This window comes from Dendronephthya gigantea, unplaced genomic scaffold, assembly GCF_004324835.1.
Source record: "Dendronephthya gigantea isolate DGI-Jeju-01 unplaced genomic scaffold, DenGig_1.0 000026F, whole genome shotgun sequence".
Lineage (NCBI taxonomy): Eukaryota > Metazoa > Cnidaria > Anthozoa > Malacalcyonacea > Nephtheidae > Dendronephthya > Dendronephthya gigantea.
In genome coordinates this window covers 2,242,359-2,257,086 of record NW_021163036.1, presented here as the reverse complement: position 1 = coordinate 2,257,086, position 14,728 = coordinate 2,242,359, and the positions used below count along the sequence as shown (strand labels likewise).

At 34.3% G+C, this 14,728-nt stretch overlaps 1 protein-coding gene and 3 long non-coding RNA genes across 10 annotated transcripts; all 4 read left to right on the top strand.

The window, feature by feature from the left end:
• Positions 1-761: 761 nt before the first annotated feature.
• Positions 762-7,843, top strand: LOC114523210. 6 transcript variants are annotated; one of them, XM_028544069.1, is made up of 5 exons: positions 1,373-2,486; positions 2,930-3,009; positions 5,822-5,871; positions 7,144-7,232; positions 7,435-7,843. In XM_028544069.1, the coding sequence occupies exons 1-4, from the start codon at positions 2,375-2,377 to the stop codon at positions 7,223-7,225; spliced, it is 324 nt and encodes a 107-aa protein (XP_028399870.1). In that variant the 5' UTR covers positions 1,373-2,374; the 3' UTR covers positions 7,226-7,232; positions 7,435-7,843. The 6 variants fall into 6 exon arrangements, 1 of the variants encoding a protein (XP_028399870.1); XR_003686995.1 differs by lacking the exons at positions 1,373-2,486; positions 2,930-3,009 and adding an exon at positions 4,971-4,989; XR_003686994.1 differs by lacking the exons at positions 1,373-2,486; positions 2,930-3,009 and adding an exon at positions 5,497-5,613.
• A 605-nt stretch (positions 7,844-8,448) lies between these two features.
• LOC114523215 lies at positions 8,449-9,361 on the top strand. The gene is made up of 3 exons (XR_003687001.1): positions 8,449-8,490; positions 8,869-8,958; positions 9,335-9,361. It is a non-coding gene; the product is annotated as an uncharacterized LOC114523215 (long non-coding RNA).
• Positions 9,362-9,384: 23 nt separating this feature from the next.
• Positions 9,385-9,873, top strand: LOC114523214. The gene is made up of 2 exons (XR_003687000.1): positions 9,385-9,432; positions 9,808-9,873. It is a non-coding gene; the product is annotated as an uncharacterized LOC114523214 (long non-coding RNA).
• A 462-nt stretch (positions 9,874-10,335) lies between these two features.
• LOC114523213 lies at positions 10,336-14,355 on the top strand. 2 transcript variants are annotated; one of them, XR_003686999.1, is made up of 4 exons: positions 10,336-10,377; positions 10,753-10,850; positions 13,582-13,676; positions 14,210-14,355. It is a non-coding gene; the product is annotated as an uncharacterized LOC114523213 (long non-coding RNA). The 2 variants fall into 2 exon arrangements; XR_003686998.1 differs by lacking the exons at positions 13,582-13,676; positions 14,210-14,355 and adding an exon at positions 11,226-11,265.
• Positions 14,356-14,728: the final 373 nt, after the last annotated feature.

Here is a 14,728-nt window from a genome sequence, read left to right as displayed (position 1 = left end):
CGGTAGCAATGCACAATCTTCAAATAACCTGCAACAGAATGTCCATATACATCATTAACACCTACAGATGCCCCTCCAGGCTATTCATATGTGGGGGAGGTGAGATTTTGTCGCAAGAAGGTACCACCCAAGCGGATCCTCTAGCTATGTCCTGGTACTCAATTAACACAGCTATAATGATTCAAAGTTTGAGATTGAACATACCAGAAATCAAACAAGTATGGCTGGCCGATGACTCAGCGGGAGGAGGAAGATTGACACATTTATATAATTGGTATAAGCATTTGGAAGAGGAAGGAAAGAAATACGGCTATCTAGTAAATGGTCCAGAGTGTTGGCTGATAGTGAAGACGCAAGAACTGGCCAAAGAAGCAGAGCAGATCTTTGGAGAAGAAGTTAAAATTACAACAGAAGGAAAACGCCATTTGGGTGCTGTTATAGGATCAAAAGAATATAAAGATGAGTATTGTAAAGAAAAAATTCAAGGATGGGTACAAGATATCTCATCACTCACGGAAATCGCGAAAAGCCAGCCTCATGCAGCCTACATTGCCCTTACGAAAGCATACAAATCAAAATTTACCTACTTCATGCGAACAATTGAGGCCTTCGAAGAGTACGTAGAACCGATACATGAAACATTGAATGACATTCTCGTACCACAATTTTTTGGTCAAGAAGAACCCCTTGCGAGTGAGCTTCGTGAACTTGTGACCCTAACGCCAGCTCAAGGGGATTAAGCGTACCGAATTTGAGAATAGAAGCTCCCTTGCAATATGCAGCCTCAAAATTATTTACTAATCAACATGTAAATTCAATTAAACGGCAGAGTGAGGCTCTGGAACCGATGGAGCAGTCTATAGATGATCTGAAGCGAATGCAGCAAGCAAACAAAGCGGAAATTATTAAGTCAAGAATGGATAACATTGATGCAACACTTTCTCCAGACCTACTGTTCTTGGTAAAGCAATCCCGAGACAAAGGAGCGAGTTCCTGGCTAAATGCGATTCCACTCAAAGATCAAGGTCTAGCCCTCAATAAGCAAGAATTCAGAGACTCGTTACGAATGAGATACAATTTAACTTTGAACGATTTACCAAGTCATTGTGCGTGTGGAGATCGCTTTAACATCAATCATGCCCTCTCTTGTAAAAAAGGTGGGTTCGTTGCACAAAGGCACGATGGAATCCGTAATTTGCTAACAGCGCAACTGGATAAAGTGTGTAAGAATGTGGAAATTGAGCCTCATCTTCAACCCCTTGATAATGAGAGATTTGACTTGAGATCGGCTAATATAAGACCCGAAGCGAGATTGGACATGAAGGCGAACGGTTTCTGGCTACGTGGAGCTACTGCATTTTTTGACGTAAGAGTAACGCATGTAAACTCCCGATGTAACCAAGGCCGGCCAACCCAGAACACTTTTAAGGAACACGAGAACGAAAAGAAGAGAAAATACCAACAGAGAGTTTTAGATGTTGAAATGGGCTCCTTTACCCCACTTGTTCTTGGAACCAATGGTGTAATGGGGTCTGAATGCCACAAGTTTCTTACTCAGCTGGCGCAGAAATTAGCAGCAAGAGACCATGAACGTTATGCAGTTTTCATAGCTTGGTTGAGAACCAGAATCTCTTTCGAAATTCTAAGATCGGTACATGCGAGTGTAAGGGGATCTAGATCACCTTTCTATAGAAAAGAACTTGAAGTGGTAGACGATTTTGGACTAAATGTTAAGATTGCAGAGGTTTTTTAAAGTTTCTTAGACTTTAACTTTACGTGCGAAGTACTCCTTTTCTATAAAAATTAGGAAGAACAACAATCATTATGACATTCGAAGAGTTTAAACAGCCCATTGGAAAATGCATGGTGATTAGAATAGTTAATTTTGATCTAGTTTTATTTAGAATTCTTTTAAATAAGTATATAGTTAATTTGAATAAATAGAATTATGTGACTGTCTTCTCTCGGTGCTGCCTATGGCGGTATCGTTGGAGATCCTTCGGGATCTTTCTAAAAACTCTCCTCTCTGCTACCTCAAATGGGGGCGCAGTGGGGGTTTGTTTTTCTCCCCCAAAGTGCCCCCGGGTTGTGGTAGCAACCTCTTTTGTCTTCCTTTTTAATTTATGATCAGTCTAATCAATATATGCAAATGAATCTTATTATAAACATGAGAGCCCAACATATAACATTTAAGAAAGCCATCAAAACAATTGAAGTTTAAAAGTAATGATGACTTTCTTTAAGGTTATATGTTGGGCTCTCATATTTATAATAAGAATCCGTTTTCCGCCTGGCAAATCTCTAGCTACGATATATGCAAATGAAGTTTACGTAATCGTATCTATGATGTAATAATTTATGCTGAACCTAACACATGCGCAGTTCACGACGAGCTTCTCTCTCGATCTATTCAATATGGTGGTCAATCAAGAAATGTTTTTGCTTGCAAAAAGATCGTAAATTGTTGGCGCTACAAGCTCGGAAAGGTATTGAAAATATTCCCGTTTCCTTGCTTTATTCTTTAAGTGTAATCTTAAGCGATATAAAGCTTATTCGAATTCGAATAAGTGGAATTTAACATGTGGAACGATTACAGCTGATTGCTTTTACTCATAATTGATGGTTTACTGTGATGACTACCAGCTAGTAATGGACAAATATTGCGTGGAAATATGTGAACTATTAACCCACCTTCTGCATGTTCGCCTTTTATCATCTGATTACTTATAACTTTTACAAATGAGTAAAACTTTTCAACTTTTGATATCTTATAGATTGTAAATGAGATCAGGCTTTTATCAGCTCACAGAATAACAAGGTATATTTATTAATTTTAGAAATTGTATATCAAAAATTGTCTGCCTAGAACTGAACAAGTGTTGCTAAAGATGTATGGATTAACTGCAGTTGGTATATATTGCATTTTTAGAAGGAAGCATCCAAACAAATTCATTTGTAACATGGTGGATAACAAAGTCCCTCCTTGAAAACCTACTTCAGTCATTTACGGTGAGTTTCTTACATAAATATAATCAAATATGATTTTCGTTTGGGCTTTCCTTTTCCTTTGTATATTCCAAATGAGCTTGATAGGTTATTGAATATTGAGTAACTTGTGTCATAGTATTACAGCATTTTACGGACTCGATTTGATTGCACTCATAAATGATGCAATGAACGGTCTCTATCCTATAAACGTCTGAAACTACTCTCTTCAACATATGTTTGCATTAGGCATCTATGTCTAATAAATGCCTCTTCGAATCAAAACACCAGGGGCCGGTTGTTCGAAAGGCGTTTAGCTTAAACGGTGGATAACCCAAGTTTAAAAGTACTCTAACAGATCTTGTGAATGAATGTACCTGCATCTTACGCATTAAATATGTACTTCCATTGACAATTAAACTATTTACATCAAAATATTTCAGCTCAGTTGTTCAATAAATACATGATTTTGTTTTCCATTTTGAACTTAATCGTCCCAGTAATGTTTAATGTCCCTAGTGTGGTTGTGTGTTTCAGAGTGTCTGGTTATAATGTTCAATTTTAATTTGTAATTTAATTGTTTTGTTTTGGAAACATTCACAAACAGTTTGCACAAACTTTGACAATGAGGAAATTTTTGCAATAGGCACATGCCCTAAATTGCGACTTTGAAACACATGGGAGACTTTTTAAGTTTACATGCACAAACTGCATTAACTAACACTTGATGCTGTATGTATTAGAATGGCATCACAAATTATTGATATTTAGTCTTAGTGGTATTTTCACTTCTTCAAAATATGGTGGTGCTAATGATATAAATGCCTCTCTCTATTAAATGCTCTCTCTAGAATTGGCAGATTTCATTAAGGTGGTGTTGGTCATTGAAAATGTAGATTTACCCTGTTTTAAAAATTTAAGGAGTCGATTAGCTTGTTTCATTGTTCTGTATAATTAATGAAAAACTTTTTTAGTTTTTCTTAGCAAGCTAAAATTGTCATTCCCCTTACTTTCGTGCACGATAATTCGAAAAATAATAAAGGTAACTTGATAAAATTCTCATGGTTTATTCTAAAGACAATTGGCTGGGACGTGAACCATTCAGTCTACGTAAAATAGGGACTGTTTATTTTAGATAGATCATAGAAGTTTTAAATATATAGCCTGTAAAATGTTTTGGAAAAGTTTTATTTATTTGAGGTTCAGCTTGGAGGCAAAAATATTTAGAACTAAATAAAACTAATGCTGTCATTTTAGCGTTAAAACCTAGTTTGTTATCTTGTTTGCAAAAATCGTCTATTTCCACCATTGGGTGTGTTTGTTCTGGGTAACTATAGCAATTGAAATTTTCTACAAGTCTTTTTTACTCAGAGCAACTTGACTTGCAATATGTCATGAAAAGATTTTTATATTTTTCAAAATGAAAATGAAAAAAAATTAATGACCTAGACTTAAAAGCCCCAGATGTTTATTGGATCATGTACAATATGTTAGTGCTTCAGTTGATCTCTGTACTCTTTTGTCTCTGTATATCTGATATCTGTACTGTATCTTTATTGGTATTATATGATGAAAATGGGAGCTCTGGATGGTTATGCAAATTGTGGGAAATTCCAAATTGATTTTGTGGGCCATCCTTCCAGGTTTTCCAAAAAGCCTGAGTAATTGATTGCACTGGGAGTCTTAGCAATAAAAAAGTGCTGACTGAGGAATTTTGTGCAAAGAGCAAGGATTTATGAATTTACAAACATGAATTTTGAAACTTGTTCTCATAGGTTTAGAGTTTTGTTTTCTTCTGGGGGGCTTAAACTTTAGATACATGATATCTAGCTAGCAACACTTTCTGACATTAGATAAAATTAAATAGAATAAATTTCCTCTTGATATATAGTTGCATCGGTAGTCATGGTTCATATGGCCGATAGGTGGAGAAAATATTTACCAATGATTTTGACCTGTTGTGGGTAGAAAAGCTAATGAAAGATAAAATGAACAAGCTGCCATGTATTTTATGATTTTACAAGCTGCCATGTATTTTATGATTTACAGCTTGAAAATTCTGTATTTCGCAATTGCTTTTCCGAGTTGCTCGATATATTATAATATCAACTATAAATACCGTTTCATGTGTATATAAAGATCTTTTTTGAAAGATTCAACATTGCTCTGATGCAATTATTACTTTTTGGCAAATTTTTAGGGGGGCTGAGGCCCCCCAGTAAGATTTCTTGGGGGGGCCGAGCCCCTCAGCCCCCCATACTCTATGCCTATGCTTGTTCTCATGATTATTTACATGGAGAAAGAATCAAATAAATCATTATCACAATTAATTTTAAATACAATAACTAATTACCTGAAAAATATTGAATGTATTGAAAATATTGATCGTTTTAGAATTTAGACATGCAGTATCAATAATATAAAATTGTACGGTAAATTGTGCACAAATCAGGGGGGGCATTCGGCACGCCCAGTACGCGAAAAACCGGGTAACGAGGATAGATTTCGGAGAAGAAAGGCGAAGGAAGGAAAGCCCGGAAATTTTTTAATTTTCTATGTTTTAAAGAGAAACTATAAAGTTATTTTAATGAAGTGAAGCTTGTTGAGAAAAAGATATTCCGATTATAAGTATATCTAGATATATATCTTATAAGCGTATTTTTTGTTTGCTGCCTTTTTTAATATGACTTCGTCCTCGCGCATCGAATGTTGGAATTTTCTGAATATTTTTTCGGTCGATTTCTTTTGCATTAGTTCAACGTTTTAGAGTAAGAATGTTTGTTATGCCAAAGCATTTATTTCACGTAAATGACGTTCATTTTTTCTGCTTTGTTAGATTAAAAGTCCAGCGAGAAATGAAGTGAAAGGCGATTTGAAAACCACGAGGTAAGGCAGTAAGCCGCCATTTTATTAAATTTTCGTACTTTTTTTAATAGTGTGTTGTTTTTGTTTTATTTTAACATTCCATGCCCCAACCGAACACTTCAGTAAGGGTGCAGTAGTTTTAAGAAAGATTTGTGGTTTAATTTTATTAAAAAATCCGCCTTCAGTCGAGAGGCGAGAGGAATGGCGAATTATTTCAGACCATGTATTCGGTGTTTGACATAATTGTGGGACCTGTGTTGCCAAATTAGTTTGTATTTTGAAACATTCGATTAAGTGCTAAGAAAAGAAATGGAAAACTAACTCTTTAAAGCCCGTTTTTTTTTTGCCAAGGCAGGTTGATGCATGTAGTTTGATATATAAGAGGGGTCAGCACCATTTAGTAGCCTTAGAATGAGGGGAAGTAGAATTGTTTAAACGTTGATTCAATGTTGTTTTATCAGAGTCTGATGTTAATATTTTGTGTTTCAGATTGTTTTTGCCAATGTTTTGATCTGAGGTTTAAAGAACCACTTTTACAATATTGGAGATATGTAGTGGAATAAATGCCTGGAAAGACAATTATTGTCTGACAATATAAACTATAAATTGAAACCGGAATGCAATGATAAGAAAGGGAAATATGGAATAAATGCCTGGAAATACAATATAAACTATAATTTTAAACTGGAATGCAATGATAAGAAAGGGAAATAAACTATTGCTAAGTCTAAAGAACCACTGAAGCTGAAGAATTGAGATACAACAATCTTTGACTGACTTTAGGTGTAAGACGTTCGCCCAGCTATTGTAGACCGCATGGAATCGATTCAAGTCCTTTAAAAATTTGTGAATCAAGATGAGAATGAACTTAGTGAATCTGTAATTGCTGCTATATGTTTTGGCTAAAATATAAAAAAACTGTTGTATGTCTCCAAAACAAAGGAGCTTATATTTATGATACCAAAAAGAACAGGATTGTTTGACATCAGAAATACAAAGAATTCGGCACACAGAGACAATTCACCTTTTAAAACGAAACCAAAAAACTAGAAGCAAAAAACAAATTGTGCTTCAAAACAAAACTAGAATGCACTGCTTTTAAAAGGTTGAAATATAGGAAAGGACAACTTTTTTCTAGGCGTTTAGTGATTCGTTTATAGTAACATCGCTCACGATGATGTTCGGAGTTGATCGGCATGTTGTCGTACATTATCATACCACGTGATCTGCTAAGATCACATGGTAATTATTGCCTATGAAACTAATCTCAACGTTAAAAAAAAATTTCTTTAGATTGGTGGCGATCGAAGGTGGACAGCAAGATCGAAGCTCAGCAAGATTGAAGATTGTTCGAAGAAGAAGAGTTCGCCGTTGACTAAAAGGTGGGTTCCGGCGATTATATGCGTAATCTGCGGTTGCTTTGTCCGACCCCAGTAGGGGGACCGTTTGCCTAGAGCGTTTTGGTCCCCCGCACGCTGCTAGTTCCCACTTGTAGGCCTTTACACTAATCTACGGGAAGGCCGTAGGCCTTCCTTAAGGAGTACAGTGTAGCTGAGCCGAACCCTTTTTTTTCGTTGTATATAGGTTTATCTGAACAGCTAGTTGTCAAGATGAATGCGAAGACTCGCCCGGCCAAATTCAAAATGGCGATGCCAAAGAAAACCATCCACCTGGACCGTTCGCAGACCTTTCTGGGCAAGATTGTTGTGCTGTCTGGTCAAAGTTAAGTATTTTACTTTGATGTTTGTGTGCCTTCGGCTAATTGTTGGCCAGAAATGACAAAAAGCCATATACAATATGAAATATTCTGCGTACAAGGTTATCTAAAATTTCGAACTTAATTCTGCCTGCAATGATGATAATTTTTTACTGAAAATTTATGTCATGAGCAACTTCCGCACCTATAGACTGAAGCAGAACTGAACATTTTGTCATTAACGTTTATCTCAACAGCCAGTTATCAAGACGAACGTCAAGAGAACAGTTGAAATAGAAAATAGAAATCAGTTCAAGACTCGCCGCCGCCGAATTCAAAATGGCGATCCCATACACGTGGACCGTTCGCGGACCTTTCTGAGCAAGATTGTTGTGCTGTCTGGTCAAAGTTAAGTATTTTACTTTGATGTTTGTGTGCCTTCTGCTAATTGTCGGTCAGAAATAACAAAAAACCATATACAATATGAAATATTCTGCGTACAAGGTTATCTAAAGTTTCGAGATTAATTTTGCCTGCAATGATGATAATTTTTTACTGAAAATTTATGTCTTGAGCAATTTTCGTACCCATAGACTGAAGCAGAACTGAAGATTTTGTCATTAACGTTTATCTCAACAGCTAGTTATCAAGACGAACGTCAAGAGAACAGTTGAAATAGAAATCAGTTCAAGACTCGCCCGGCCGAATTCAAAATGGCGATGCCGAAGAAAACTATACACGTGGACCGTTCGCGGACCTTTCTGAGCAAGATTGTTGTGCTGTCTGGTCAAAGTTAAGTATTTTACTTTACTGTTTGTGTGCCTTCTGCTAAAACTAGACAATAATTAAGGTAGTTATAAATGCAATTTTATATTAATAATGTCTTATTATATTAAAGATTTTCCTTGGTCAACATTGGAAGTGAACAAGATTTCTGCACAGAGGTAATTCGATTGTTTCTTCTAAATTTATATTAGCCTTGCAGCTGAAAATCTTGTCACTGCCTTGTAATACATATCAACTGCCTGGGTATGTATTTTGTTATTTCAATAGTATAAGAGGGAATTTGCTGCAACTAGGATCTTTTGCATAAAAATTGTCAGTGCGGTCACAATTTGGTTAAGATTGCTAAGTGAACTTTGCTTCTATACTCACTATGTGTCACCAGTAATAAATTCCTGTGGTGGTCTTGAAGTAAATATAGCAACCATAGTTATATATAGAAGGATGAAGTAACCATAGATTACCTGACCAAAAACTAGACAGTAATTAAGATAGTTGAAAATGGAATTTTATATTAATAATGTCTTTTTATATTCAAGATTTTTCTTGGACAAGAGTGCAACATTAACTGTGGATATGAACTTTACTTTCAAATGAACATTGGAAGTGAACAAGATTTCTGCACAGAGGTAATTCGATTGTTCCTTCAAAATTTATATTAGCCTTGCAGCTGAAATTCTTGTAGTGACTTTGTAATACATATCAACTGCCCGGATATATATTTTTTTATTTATTATAAGGGGGAATTTGCTGCAACTAGGATCTTTTTCATGAAAATCGTCAGGCAGTCACAATTTTGTTAAGATTATAAAGTGAACTTTGCTTCTATACTCACTATGTGTCACCAGTAATAAATTCCTGTGCTGGTCTTTGAATAAATATAGCAACCATAGTTATATATAGAGGGATGAAGTAACCATAGAATACCTGACGAAAAACTAGACAATAATTAAGATAGTTGAAAATGGAATTTTGTCTTAATAATAACTTCTTTATATATTCAAGATTTTCCTTGATCAAGAGTGCAACCAGCCACATTAGCTGCTGTGGATATGGACTTTACTGTCAGAGGAAAATTGGAAGTGAACAAGATTTTTGCAGAGGTAATTTGATTGTTCCTTCAAAATTTATATTAGCCTTGCAGCTGAAATTCTTGTAGTGACTTTGTAATACATATCAACTGCCCGGATATATATTTTGTTATTTATTATAAGGGGGAATTTGCTGCAACTAGGATCTTTTTCATGAAAATCGTCAGGCAGTCACAATTTTGTTAAGATTATAAAGTGAACTTTGCTTCTATACTCACTATGTGTCACCAGTAATAAATTCCTGTGCTGGTCTTTGAATAAATATAGCAACATAGTTATATATAGAGGGATGAAGTAACCATAGAATACCTGACGAAAAACTAGACAATAATTAAGATAGTTGAAAATGGAATTTTGTCTTAATAATAACTTCTTTATATATTCAAGATTTTCCTTGATCAAGAGTGCAACCAGCCACATTAGCTGCTGTGGATATGGACTTTACAGTCAGAGAAAATTGGAAGTGAACAAGATTTTTGCAGAGGTAATTTGATTGTTCCTTCAAAATTTATATTAGCCTTGCAGCTGAAATTCTTGTAGTGACTTTGTAATACATATCAACTGCCCGGATATATATTTTGTTATTTATTATAAGGGGAATTTGCTGCAACTAGGATCTTTTTCATGAAAATCGTCAGGCAGTCACAATTTTGTTAAGATTATAAAGTGAACTTTGCTTCTATACTCACTCTGTGTCACCAGTAATAAATTCCTGTGCTGGTCTTTGAATAAATATAGCAACCATAGTTATATATAGAGGGATGAAGTAACCATAGAATACCTGACGAAAAACTAGACAATAATTAAGATAGTTGAAAATGGAATTTTGTCTTAATAATAACTTCTTTATATATTCAAGATTTTCCTTGATCAAGAGTGCAACCAGCCACATTACCTGCTGTGGATATGGACTTTACAGTCAGAGGAAAATTGGAAGTGAACAAGATTTTTGCAGAGGTAATTTGATTGTTCCTTCAAAATTTATATTAGCCTTGCAGCTGAAATTCTTGTAGTGACTTTGTAATACATATCAACTGCCCGGATATATATTTTGTTATTTATTATAAGGGGGAATTTGCTGCAACTAGGATCTTTTCATTAAAATCGTCAGGCAGTCACAATTTTGTTAAGATTATAAAGTGAACTTTGCTTCTATACTCACTATGTGTCACCAGTAATAAATTCCTGTGCTGGTCTTTGAATAAATATAGCAACCATAGTTATATATAGAGGGATGAAGTAACCATAGAATACCTGACGAAAAACTAGACAATAATTAAGATAGTTGAAAATGGAATTTTGTCTTAATAATAACTTCTTTATATATTCAAGATTTTCCTTGATCAAGAGTGCAACCAGCCACATTAGCTGCTGTGGATATGGACTTTACAGTCAGAGAAAAATTGGAAGTGAACAAGATTTTTGCAGAGGTAATTTGATTGTTCCTTCAAAATTTATATTAGCCTTGCAGCTGAAATTCTTGTAGTGACTTTGTAATACATATCAACTGCCCGGATATATATTTTGTTATTTATTATAAGGGGAATTTGCTGCAACTAGGATCTTTTTCATTAAAATCGTCAGGCAGTCACAATTTTGTTAAGATTATAAAGTGAACTTTGCTTCTATACTCACTATGTGTCACCAGTAATAAATTCCTGTGCTGGTCTTTGAATAAATATAGCAACCATAGTTATATATAGAGGGATGAAGTAACCATAGAATACCTGACGAAAAACTAGACAATAATTAAGATAGTTGAAAATGGAATTTTGTCTTAATAATAACTTCTTTATATATTCAAGATTTTCCTTGGTCAAGAGTGCAACCAGCCACATTAGCTGCTGTGGATATGGACTTTACTGTCAGAGGAAAATTGGAAGTGAACAAGATTTTTGCAGAGGTAATTTGATTGTTCCTTCAAAATTTATATTAGCCTTGCAGCTGAAATTCTTGTAGTGACTTTGTAATACATATCAACTGCCCGGATATGTATTTTGTTATTTATTATAAGGGGGAATTTGCTGCAACTAGGATCTTTTTCATGAAAATCGTCAGGCAGTCACAATTTTGTTAAGATTATAAAGTGAACTTTGCTTCTATACTCACTATGTGTCACCAGTAATAAATTCCTGTGCTGGTCTTTGAATAAATATAGCAACCATAGTTATATATAGAGGGATGAAGTAACCATAGAATACCTGACGAAAAACTAGACAATAATTAAGATAGTTGAAAATGGAATTTTGTCTTAATAATAACTTCTTTATATATTCAAGATTTTCCTTGATCAAGAGTGCAACAAGCCACATTAGCTGCTGTGGATATGGACTTTACAGTCAGAGGAAAATTGGAAGTGAACAAGATTTTTGCAGAGGTAATTTGATTGTTCCTTCAAAATTTATATTAGCCTTGCAGCTGAAATTCTTGTAGTGACTTTGTAATACATATCAACTGCCCGGATATATATTTTGTTATTTATTATAAGGGGGAATTTGCTGCAACTAGGATCTTCATGAAAATCGTCAGGCAGTCACAATTTTGTTAAGATTGCTAAGTGAACTTTGCTTCTATGCTCCCTATGTGGTCACCAATGATAAATTCCTGTGGTGGGCTTTGAATAAATATAGCATATTTATATAGAGGGATGAAGTAACCATAGAATGCCTGACCAAAAACTAGACAATAATTAAGATAGTTGAAAATGGAATTTTGTCTTAATAATAACTTCTTTATATATTCAAGATTTTCCTTGATCAAGAGTGCAACCAGCCACTTTAGCTGCTGTGGATATGGACTTTACTGTCACAAGAAAATTGGAAGTGAACAAGATTTCTGCACAGAGGTAATTTGATTGTTCCTTCAAAATTTATATTAGCCTTGCAGCTGGAATTCTTGTAGTGACTTTGTAATACATATCAACTGCCCGGATATATATTTTGTTATTTATTATAAGGGGGAATTTGCTGCAACCAGGATCTTTTTCATGAAAATCGTCAGGCAGTCACAATTTTGTTAAGATTATAAAGTGAACTTTGCTTCTATACTCACTATGTGTCACCAGTAATAAATTCCTGTGCTGGTCTTTGAATAAATATAGCAACCATAGTTATATATAGAGGGATGAAGTAACCATAGAATGCCTGACCAAAAACTAGACAATAATTAAGATAGTTGAAAATGGAATTTTGTCTTAATAATAACTTCTTTATATATTCAAGATTTTCCTTGGTCAAGAGTGCAACCAGCCACATTAGCTGCTGTGGATATGGACTTTACTGTCAGAGGAAAATTGGAAGTGAACAAGATTTTTGCAGAAGTAATTTGATTGTTCCTTCAAAATTTATATTTGCCTTGCAGCTGAAATTCTTGTAGTGACTTTGTAATACATATCAACTGCCCGGATATGTATTTTGTTATTTATTATAAGGGGGAATTTGCTGCAACTAGGATCTTTTTCATGAAAATCGTCAGGCAGTCACAATTTTGTTAAGATTATAAAGTGAACTTTGCTTCTATACTCACTCTGTGTCACCAGTAATAAATTCCTGTGCTGGTCTTTGAATAAATATAGCAACCATAGTTATATATAGAGGGATGAAGTAACCATAGAATACCTGACGAAAAACTAGACAATAATTAAGATAGTTGAAAATTGAATTTTGTCTTAATAATAACTTCTTTATATATTGAAGATTTTCCTTGATCAAGAGTGCAACCAGCCACATTAGCTGCTGTGGATATGGACTTTACAGTCAGAGGAAAATTGGAAGTGAACAAGATTTTTGCAGAGGTAATTTGATTGTTCCTTCAAAATTTATATTAGCCTTGCAGCTGAAATTCTTGTAGTGACTTTGTAATACATATCAACTGCCCGGATATATATTTCGTTATTTATTATAAGGGGGAATTTGCTGCAACTAGGATCTTCATGAAAATCGTCAGGCTGTCACAATTTTGTTAAGATTGCTAAGTGAACTTTGCTTCTATGCTCCCTATGTGGTCACCAATGATAAATTCCTGTGGTGGGCTTTGAATAAATATAGCATATTTATATAGAGGGATGAAGTAACCATAGAATGCCTGACCAAAAACTAGACAATAATTAAGATAGTTGAAAATGCAATTTTATATTAATCATGTGTTCTTGTAATATTCAAGATTTTCCCTGGTCAAGAGTGCAACATGAGTCGTGGATATGAACTTTACTGTCAGATGTACATTGATTGGAAAGTGAACAAGATATCTGCACTGAGGTAATTTGATTTTGTCATGGATGGCCAGCATTTGATTTTAAAAAGCCACTACATTGTTGAGATGACAACAATCAAATTGAAATTTGCTTCTATGGTCACCATGTGTGAAACCAATGATGAAACTTAATGCTATAACAGCTGAACAAGTCTGGCTGATTACTATAATTCCTGTGGTGGTCTTACAATAAATATCCATGAAAAAGACCAGCAATTACTATTTTAAACTTGGGAGAAATTTTTCTGATTTCCATGTGATTTATATTCTGTAGTACTCAGAAGGGTGGTACCCAGTTTTTCTGTGTCAAATTAAATAGTGACATATTTCTGGGTTGAATATATGCATGTGACACATTCTTTTTATTGAAAATAGCTAAAATATAATTGGCATAAAACAAAATGCATTCACGAATGTATTGTCTATCCATGAAAGATGGCTAAAGTAAAATAATGAGTAATATCTTTTGATAATGATGTCAGGTTTGAAAATACAACTTTTTGCCTAAAAGGATTGATGAAATGCTTTTTCTTTTTAGAATGAATGAAGTTGAAGAAAGTTGAAAGGCACCCCAGAAGAACCTGAATTATTTTAGCCCTATCCTAGATTCATTGAATATTTTAGTGTGTGATAACATGTGTGAAATGTGATCAATTATGTGACAATTTTCAAAACTTGGATTTATAAAGATAAATTTTTCTTTGTAAAGTTTAAGAAGTAAACCTTTTTTGTCTGGTGGTGTTGGTGTTTTGATTTTGCATGTTTTTCCCTGTGCTTTCACAATTGAAAATATTTTAGCAGTTGCTTTTGGCTTTTTCTCATACTTCTTTTCTCTTTAATTTCTTCTTAGTATTAGTATTTTTCTAAATATATTTTCTCTTATTATTTTTTTGATGAAATTCTTTTTTTCTTTGGTGTTGAAGAAAGTTGAAAGGCACCCAGTTTCATTGATTAATATTTTTTTAGTGTGAATTGTGATGAATTATGTGACAATTTTCAAAACTTGGATTTATAAATCTTTTTTCTTTGTAAAGTTTAAGAAATAAACCTTTTTCGT